The sequence below is a fragment of the Oryctolagus cuniculus genome, chromosome 11 (genome assembly GCF_964237555.1).
Source record: "Oryctolagus cuniculus chromosome 11, mOryCun1.1, whole genome shotgun sequence".
Taxonomy (NCBI): domain Eukaryota; kingdom Metazoa; phylum Chordata; class Mammalia; order Lagomorpha; family Leporidae; genus Oryctolagus; species Oryctolagus cuniculus.
The window spans coordinates 122,605,429-122,614,838 of record NC_091442.1 but is presented as its reverse complement, the minus strand read 5'-3'; the positions used below and the strand labels follow the sequence as shown (position 1 = coordinate 122,614,838).

At 60.8% G+C, this 9,410-nt stretch overlaps 1 protein-coding gene across 1 annotated transcript; it reads right to left on the bottom strand.

Annotated features, from left to right (window-relative positions):
• Positions 1–5,587: 5,587 nt before the first annotated feature.
• LOC127485307 (uncharacterized) lies at positions 5,588–8,788 on the bottom strand. The gene is made up of 3 exons (XM_051828126.1): positions 8,765–8,788; positions 6,382–7,138; positions 5,588–5,944 (listed from the first exon to the last, which is right to left on the bottom strand). The coding sequence occupies exons 1-3, from the start codon at positions 8,786–8,788 to the stop codon at positions 5,784–5,786; spliced, it is 942 nt and encodes a 313-aa protein (XP_051684086.1). The 3' UTR covers positions 5,588–5,783.
• Between the last annotated feature and the right edge of the window lie 622 nt (positions 8,789–9,410).

The window sequence follows — 9,410 nt, the reverse complement described above, 5'->3', positions numbered from 1 at the left end:
TGAGCACTGGTGAGGGTGGCGTGATGACAGCCAGTCCTGCTCCTGGGGCTCCCAGCCCCGGGACTCAGCCACGGCCTCACCCTGTGGTCCTGCCTGTGGCCCAGCAGGAGAAAGGACCCTCACTTACCACCAGGGACGAGCGGGCACGAGCCCCCTGCCCTGTGAGGAAACCGCGGGCTCCTGCCCTCCTGGGGCCGCGTCTGCCGGCCCCGCCACGATGCAGGCCCCATCCCCGAGGGCTCGGTGCGTGCGGCTGCCCAGCCGCTGGCCGGTGGGACGAGCCTGGTGTGGGTTACCCAGGGTCGGCGCGCTGGGGTCTGACTGGGGGCCAGTGGGCTTCCAGCACAGACCTCCGCGTCCCCTCAGAGCGTGGGGTCTGCCCGCCACGGGGAAGTGGGGCGCATGCCCGCCACGGGGAAGTGGGGCGCACGTCCACCACGGGGAAGTGGGGCACACGCCCGCCGGTGCCGCGGGGGCTGCAGGCCACGCTCCTCTTGTGGTTAATCCCATGCTTGGGTTTGCATTGTCTGCCGATCGCCCGCAGCCCTGGGACAGGGCACCGACCGGGCCAGGCGGGGTCGCAGTGACCCCCCGGTGTGCCCAGGAGTTGGAGCTCGGCAGCCGGCGCCCCTTCATCCCCCAGGCCTTATCTCCGCGCCCAGCGTGAAGAATGAAGGGAGAGACGGGTGGCACTCACGGCTTTTTACTTAATTTTGTTCCTAAATATGGACCGCGCGGGGCAGAGCCCTGTTCAATTACGCTCGCAGGCCATCAGCCTCGGCGCCGTGTCCGGCCCTGTAATTGAATCCAGACGAGAACGTTAATGCGGAAGCAGTGACCGGCACACGGCTATTTCGGGACCCAAGGCAAGAAATCTTGGCTGTAAAAAATGGGCTCATCTGGGGACGCGTGCCCTGGCCGCCCGTGTGAACCCTCCCGCCCACCCCCAGCCCCAGGAGGACAGACGACTCCCCCACTGCCCAGAACCCCTAGTGAGGTCCAGCAGGGACCTGGCGGCTCTGGTGGCCCCCCAGGCCAGGAGGCAAAAGCCAGAAGCAAATCCTAGGTCGCTGTCCCAAAAGTTCGGCACTCGGAGCCGGCAGCCCTGCGTCAGAGGAGAGGAGACAGTTCTCTCACAGGCAAAGCCGTTCCTGTAACGAACGCCGAGGTTTTGTTCTTTAGCTGTGTGGCAGAGGTGGGGTGCAGCCAGCCCTCCACTGGCCCTCGCCCCAGGTGCAGGGAGGCGGCTGCGGCTGGGCCGGGGCCCCGAGCTCGGTCCAGGTCACAGGAAGCTGGAGTGGAGGTGGGATTTGAACCCAGGCCCTGGTGTGCAGAGTTGTGACGCAAACACCTGGGAATTCTGCCGGGGCTCCTCGGGGAAGACGGGGAGCCCTTGGCCGGGCAGAATCCCGCGAATGCTCCGTCTGTGGATCGCGGGAGGAGCCAGCTGCAGAGACCGCGTCACGGAGCTAAACGGCGCCAGGGCAAGACCTGGAATTCACGCACCCCCCCACCCCCCGGCCGTGAGCAAGCTGCCCGGTGACAGAGCCCGCGGTCACCTGTCACTGGGGGTGGCCCCACGGGGCCTGGAGCCATCGGGGTCCCGGCAGGAAGTCCGGAGGCGCCGTTCTAACAAAGGGCTGAAGGCCGGGGTTTGGTCTGGGAGGGCAGGGCTGAGGCAGCCTCTTGGTCCTGTGGTTGACGGATGCGGCGCCATCCGCTAAGGGACGCACATGGGCTGGGCCGCTCAGATCCCAGGGTGCTACCGACTGACACCCCCAGGACCGGTGGGGTTCCCACTGACCGGGGCCCTGTCCACCCCTGGAATGCAAGACGTCCACGCCTGCCATCCAACTCTCTGGAGCCTCCTTGTGGACGAAGGCGCCAGGGCTGACCCCTCGCCTCTCTGGCTCCTCGTTAGTGCCAAGACTGCGTGAGTCTTCAGAGAAGGCCTGGGACAGCACACGCGCAGCAGCGACCCAAGCCCCAGCCCCCTAGGCTGCTGTCCAGGCGACCGGTCAGGTGGCAGCGCCAAGGGCTTTGCTCCAGCCAAGGGTCGGGCCATGTGAGCTGCACCTGCAGGCGCCCCCCGGGGGTGATCAGCAGGGGCTTGGGGCAGTTCCAGCTTCCCTGGCTCCCGCCTGCAGCACCCTGGATGGGTTCTGGTGGGCTGGACTGTGTCACCTCTGGCTGGGGGCCTCCATGATGCCACCTGTTCCATGGCACGGATGCGAGGGTGCGCCCCAGGCCTGACGTGTCCCAGGATGTCACACAGGGCCTGGAAGGGGGGCCAAGCTCTTTCACTTGGAGGAGGACACAGGGGAAGGTACCGAGGGGGCTGTCCGACCCACCCCAGCCAGGCAGGTGCACCCAGGGACGTGTCTTCCCCCCGACACCTGCTCCATGCTCTGGCCTGGGACATGTGCTGGGGGTCCCGGCCCCCCCTGCTGCTGCAGGGGGGTCGGAGGGGAGCCGGGGCTGTGGTGAGGCCGTGGGCAGATCTGTGGGGATGGCAGGTGCAGGGGCATGCCGAGAGCAGGCTGCCATGGGGTGTGCACACCTGGGCGGCACCTGCTTGGTGGCCACCAGGTCACCCGTGGTGGGAGGAGCCCTGCCCCCTGCAGTCGGCCCCGCTGAGACACGGGGTGCTGGGAGCCACAGTGAGTGAGCCGGCCCCGGAGAAGGCTGGCGCTCCTTCAGGTGACCTCCTGGCCCTCGGCTCCGGCCCAGCAACGGCTTGGCGGTGACCCCGGGCCCACGCTGTGGGTCCATAGCTTGTTTCTGCGGCAGGAAGTCCATGAAGTCGCTTTGTGCACGGATGGTCTCATTTGCTGCCCGGAACGTGGCCATGGGCACAGCACCCCCTAGTGGCAGGCCACCTGAGGGACCCAGGGACATCAGTCTACTCCCTGGGGCTGCCCCTCCCGCCAGCAGTGACGTCTCAGTGCCCATTGATTCTGACTCCTGGCGGGAGAACGGGCGCCCCCACCCCTTTCTCCCTGAGTGGCACCCGGAGAGGACCCGGCCATCTGTGTAACGCGCCCATTACAGTGCCTTCCTGGAGCCCCCTGCCCTCCTGGGCCCTCTGGGAGGTGACCTCCAGCGGGGATCTGGTCCCTGCAGTGGTCCTGCCTGTCGCCCCCTGCTGGCTCCTCCAGGGTTTGCACTCCCTCCTCCTGTTCTCCTTTCTGCTGGGCCCTCAGTCCTCACACGTCCTCTCTCTGGTACCGGCCACCTGCTTGCTCCCGCCTGTCCTGTGGGCTCCCCACTGGGCTTTCCACCCTGTGGCCTGGGGGTCTCGCTCTGCTCGGCACTTCCCTGCCCATGGCTCCTGGCCATGGGCCTGCCTCCAGTCCCCGCCATGCCTGGCTGACTGCCGAGGACAGGGCGGCCCAAGACCTTCTGCCTCCCGGGGAATCTCAGGAGGTGGAGATTTGAGTTCAGGCAGACAGAGCGCTGAGACCATGGCTGGAGGAGCGGGGGTGCCATGGGCACCCTCATCACTCCTCATGCACTGCGCCCTACAGAGCCACGGGGCCACCGGGGCCAGGGGTGAGCCTGTCCCACTGTTGTGGGTGCCTTAGTTCCAGGCATTCCTCTCCTGTCCGTGTGTCTCTGTGGGTCTCCTCCTATATCTCTGCGTGCCCCTGTCTCCCTCTCATTTTGTCTCCATCTCTCTCCGTCTCTGTCCCCTCCACCTGTCCAGCCTCTGCCCCTCTCCCTCCCCCAGTCCCTTCTCCCCGCCCTGGAGGAATTCGTGTTGGGGCCCTGACAGCTCCACCTCCACCTCACGGGAGAGCAGCTGGTGCTTGGGCATGGCTCGGGCTGAGCTGTGGCCCGGGAAGCTGCAGTGCAAGTGGACAGAGATGCAGAAAGGCCCTGGGCAGGCAGTAATGCCGTCCCCAGCTGCCCGCCTGTGGAGGTCTCCCAGGGCGCAGACCTTCTGTTCCCGGCCCCTCTGCTGTCACCACCGAGATTCGTGAGAACAGTGGACGCTGGACCCCGAGGCCCTGCCCAGAGTCTGGCCGCGCCAGGCCTGCACCTGCTGCACCTCCTGCCCGAGGGGCAGCCAGCTCCCCCTGCACACAGAGGGCCCCCACCTGCCAATGGGTACCCCTTCCTCCCCTGGCCCCAAGCTGGGCCCTGGCTGTGGCTTCCTCCATGGACCACCCCTGTCTACCCAGAATTCTGCAGAGCTGAGCTCAGGTGAGGGATGTGCACTTAGGCTGAGGCTGGGTTGCCAAGGTATGCAGGAGGCGAACGGAGGGAGAGATGGTGCGAGTGGGCTCAAGTCAGCCCCGTGTGTGCTGGTTCTTAGTGAGTGAAATCATTGTTCACACCTTCTCGCTGCTGACTTAAACATCTGTGGGTGGCACTCAGGAGTCCATGCAAAAGGCTTTCTGGTGCCCCCAGGAGGGAGAGGCCCAGGAGGAGCCACTCGGTGCCTCCCTCGGCCCCTAGGAGCCCCTCCTCCCTGTGGCCCTGGCAGGCACAGTGAGAGAGGCAGGTGCAGGAATGAGACAGGAGGAGGGGTGAGACAGACAGACAGGTGGAGGAGATAGGTGGAGGAGTGAAACAGACAGGTGGAGCAGTGAGACAGGCAAGCAGAGGAGTGAGACAGGCAGAGGAGTGAGACAGGTGGAGGAGACAGGCAGACAGGCGGAGGAGTGAGACAGGCGGAGGAGAGAGACAGGTGGAGGGGTGAGGCAGGTGGAGGAGTGAGACAGGCAGGTGGAGCAGTGAGATAGGCAGACAGGTGGAGGAGTGAGACAGGCAGAGAAGTTAGACAGGCGGACAGGCAGGGGAATGAAACAGACAGGTGGAGGAGTGAGACAGGCAGGCAGAGGAGTAAGACAGGCAGACAGGTGGAGCAGAGACAGGCGGAGGAGTGAGACAGACAGGTGGAGGAGTGAGATAGGCAGGCAGAGGAGTGAGACAGGCAGACAGGCAGAAGAGTGAGACAGGAGGAGGAGTGAGACAGGTGGAGGAGAGAGACAGGTGGAGTGAGACAGGCAGACAGGTGGAGGAGAGAGGCGGAGGCGTGAGACAGGCGGAGGAGAGAGACAGGCGGAGGAGTGAGACAAGGCGGAGGAGTGAGGCAGGTGGAGGAGTGAGACAGGCAGGTGGAGCAGTGAGACAGGCAGACAGGTGGAGGAGTGAGACAGGTGGAGGAGAGAGACAGGTGGAGGAGAGAGACAGGTGGAGGAGTGAGACAAGGCGGAGGAGTGAGGCAGGTGGAGGAGTGAGACAGGCAGGTGGAGCAGTGAGACAGGCAGACAGGTGGAGGAGTGAGACAGGCGGAGGAGAGAGACAGGTGGAGGAGAGAGACAGGCGGAGGAGTGAGACAGGCAGGTGGAGCAGTGAGACAGGCGGAGGAGTGAGACAGGTAGAGGAGTGAGATAGGTGGAGGAGAGAGACAGGTAGGCGGGGGAGAGCCCTAAGAGCAGGGGTGCAGGAAGGGCAGTGCAGCCCCCACAGCAGAGTGGACTCGGAGCCAGCTCTGCCACAGCGGTATGCCCGGACAGCCCTTGATCCAGAGCTCCCTGCCATCCTAGGGTGACAGCAGGAATGGCCACCTCGTAACCAAACCTCCACGGCCCTCAGGCTGGGGGAAAGCAAGCCAGGGCTGTGAGGGTCTCGAGAAAACAGGGGATGCCAGCGAGGGGGCCGGAGGGGTGGGGGAAAGCAAGCAGGGCTGTGCTGGTGCCCGCGGCTCCCTCGACCCCGGCCCCGGCTTTATTTATAAAATACATAATTGTGCTGCTTGCACTTTATGTAATTCATTAAAGCAAGGGTGGTGAGCGCTTTCCGATAATTAAAACGCAGACAAGCCCACCCCCGGGTTTGAAGCCATGAATAAAAGTGACACTTCGCCGATTGCACCTCGCTGGGTCACCGTTTAGCCGCGGCCGCGGACACCTCTCAGGTAATTGATTGTGCCTTGCTGGGGAAAAACAAATGCACGATGAGCTGATTTCATTGCTACTTATTACGCCGCGCTTTGGCATGGAAATTGGGACAACAGGTTAACCCACGGCGGCGGAAATAACCACGATTTTTTTTTCCATCTTGAGATTCGAGGGCAGACTCAGCTGACCTTGCCGAGAGCCCACTCCAGCCCGGGGGCCCCTCCCTTCCTCAGGGAGCGCGGGAATCCTTTCTCCACATTCCTGGGAGCTGTCCCAGGCAGAGGTGCTGAAGTCACTTAGGTGCTGGGGCCAGGTCTGCTTTTGGCCTGGAGCCCCCTTTGGGGGTCCTGCTGTGGCTTCCCCAAGGAGGACACCTCACGTCTATGACTTGACTGCCCCCCTGCTGCCATTGGATACCCCAGCCCCGCCATCCGGCGGCCCACGTGGTCAGAGGATCAGGCCTTGGTCCTACCTGGGCCGAGACCTGAGAAGGCAGCTGGGGGCTGGGCTGTAGGCAAGGTGCCCGCGCTGCAGCTGCTCCGCCTCCTGCTGCAGCTGGCTGGCAGGTGTCCCGGCTCCGCCTGTCCTCGGCCCTGGCATTGTGAGAGCTGGGACTCAGCCAAGGGCTTCCAGGAAGCGCCACTCAGCCCGCCTCCCGCCTGGATTGAGGACTCCTCTCCTTGGCCTGTCCAGCCCTGCAAGGCCCACAGTGGGGGGAGGGGCCCCGGCCCTTGTTCTTGCAGCCTCAATGCCTGCCCCAGCCAAGAGCACTGCCCTTTGGGCTCCTCCTGCCTGGCGTTCTGGTTCCGGATAATGCCACCAAACGGGGAAGCTGGTAGGTGCCACTGAGGCAGCAGATGGCTGGGAGTCTTCAGGACTGGGGGTCGAGCAGGGGAGCTGGCCACTGAGCAGAGACCAGGGATGGCAGTGAAGCCTTCTTCCCCAGGCCTGAGACCCACACCACTGTGGTGAGGCGGCTGAGACCACTCAGAGCCGCACACTGGTGGGTACTGGCCCAAGCCAGTGGGACCAGGACCTCCAGGTGTGGAGCCTGGTGATCTGGATTCCAAGTCTTTGTGTCCCCCGCCCCATGTCCTGGCTGTGAGTGCTGTACCAAGAAGAGTTTGAGAAGCATTCCTGTGAAGGCAGACAGATGGCGGGGGGTCCCCAGGAGCAGCCACTGGACCTCCCCCCACTGACAGAGCGTCTGGGTCTGGGAGCTCCCTGCACTGTGCTCACCACCCCATCCTCAGCAGAGTTGGGAGGGAACAGGACTGTCCTGTCCCAGACTCATCCATCACACAGAGCTTGCTACGCACAGCGAAAAACAGAGATTGTGCTGTCAGATGAGGGGATGAGTGGAGGTCGATGCAGTGGACGGCAGGGGGCAAGGAATGAGGACCAGGTGGCTGGCCCTGCCTCCGAGCCCCTAGAAGGTGTGCACCGCAGGGAGAGCCTGTGCTCCCAGAGTGGGAGCCACCGGCTCTGTCCCGGCACGAGCATGTGTCCACTGCTGGGTGGGCGACAGCCTCAGCTCCTCTTTGGGTTCCGTGTAAACAGCATTGCTGTGGATGACTGTGCCTGTGTTGGTTTCTCTCGGGTGCATGGAGCAGAACTGCTGAGTCACTGCTGAGTCACACGGAACCTGCCTTTGACATCTTGGGGAGCAAAGTGGCCACGCGTTTCACCCTCTCACCATCAGTGTGTGAGCCCGGGGTCTCCATCTCTTCGCCCATGGCTGTTCCTGTCTGAGTGTTGATTCTCACTGCCCCTGTGGTTTTTGAGTGCCACGTGTCACGATCAGCTCCATGGAAGCTTTTGTGGAAGGTGAGGGGTAGCTGCATCTCCTCCCCAGTGTGAGAATGCTTAGTTCTTCTCTCTGTGTGCTGATTAGGCTACCCCTGCCCCTGGGTCAGAGGTCGTGGCTCCCTGTCTGTGACCTGTCTGTCTGCCATCTTGCTCCCTGGGCCCCTCTAGGAGTCTTGAGGTTGGATGGTGTCAATGCTCCCTCGTTTTACGTCTTTAGTTTACTGGCTGCTCCGGATCCTTTTCTTCTCCATATGAATACACGTCTCAGCACCCATGAGCAGCGCCTCTGGGTGCCGGCTGGGGTGCACTGGGTCTGGGGACCAAGCTGGGAAGAACCCACAGGATGGCAACATGAATCCCAGCTATAAACGTGGACTGTGTCTTCATTTAAGAGTCCTTTGGTTTCTTTAACAGAGTTTGTAGTTCTCCTTATATAAACGTGTAATATTTTGTTGGGTTGTTTCCTAAGTATTTCATTTTTAAGGGGTAAATAAAGTCAACGGTATTGTGGTTTTAATTTCAAAATTCCACCTGTTCACTGCTAAAAATAGGAAAGCAATTGATGGCGATATCAACCTTGGATGCTGCAAGTTTCTACAATGATTTATTAGTTTCAAGCTTTTTTTTTTTCTTATTCTTTCACACTCTCTGAATAGGTGCTCATGTCACCTGCGGATAAAGACGTAAAGATGGCTGTGTGCCTTCCACTTCCTGGCTGGTCTCATGGCATCTAGGACCCCAGGGCCGGTGCAGAGGTGGTGGTGTTTCCTGGTCTTCCTGGGAATGTTCTGGTCACTCACCTTTAATCAGTATGTGAGCTGTAGGCTTTTTGTAGATTGCTTCTATTAAGTTGAGAAAATTCCCCTGTATTCTGAGTTTACTGAAGATTTTTATCATGAATGGGTGTAGGATTCTTGCTAAGTGCTTTTTCTTCACGCATTGCTATGCTTATGTGATTTTTCTTTTCTTTTTCTTTTTTTTTTTTGTCGGCCGATGCAATGCATCACATTAATTGATTTTTCAAATATTGAACTGGCCTAGCATACCTGGGGTAAATCCCATTTGGTCATGGCGTGTAATCCTTTTTATATATTATTGGATTAGCTTTGCTAACATTTTGTTGGAGATTTTTGCTTCTGTGTTCAGGAGAGATATTCCTCTGTAATTCTCTTTTCTGGTAATGTCTTTAGTTTTGGTACTGAGGTCATCCAAGTCTCATCAAATGTTTGCATTCTTTAAAAGATATTATAGAAAATGGGTGTGACTTCTTCCTCACGTTTGCTAGGAGTCACTGGAGAGCCAGCTGGCTGTGTTTTGAGAGATTGTTAAACATTCATTCAGGAGTCAGCTCGTCTAGGACTCAGATGTGTGGGCTGCTGCAGTTCTCCTCTCCAGGGATGAGACCGCCCCACGAGGCTGTCCCACCACACGGCTGTCCCATGACATGGCAGTCCCACTGCTGGGCACAGGGCTGTCCCATCTCACTGCTGTCCTAACACACAGTTGTCCCATCACACGACTGTCCCACCACTGGGCACGGGGCTGTCCCACCACATGGCTGTCTTACCACACAGTTGTCCCACCACACAACTGTCCCACCAATGGGCACAGGGCTGTCCCAGCCTTCCTCACCATCACGTCGGTACCCTTGGGGTCTGTAGTGATGCTCCGTACTTCATTCTGATGTGAGCA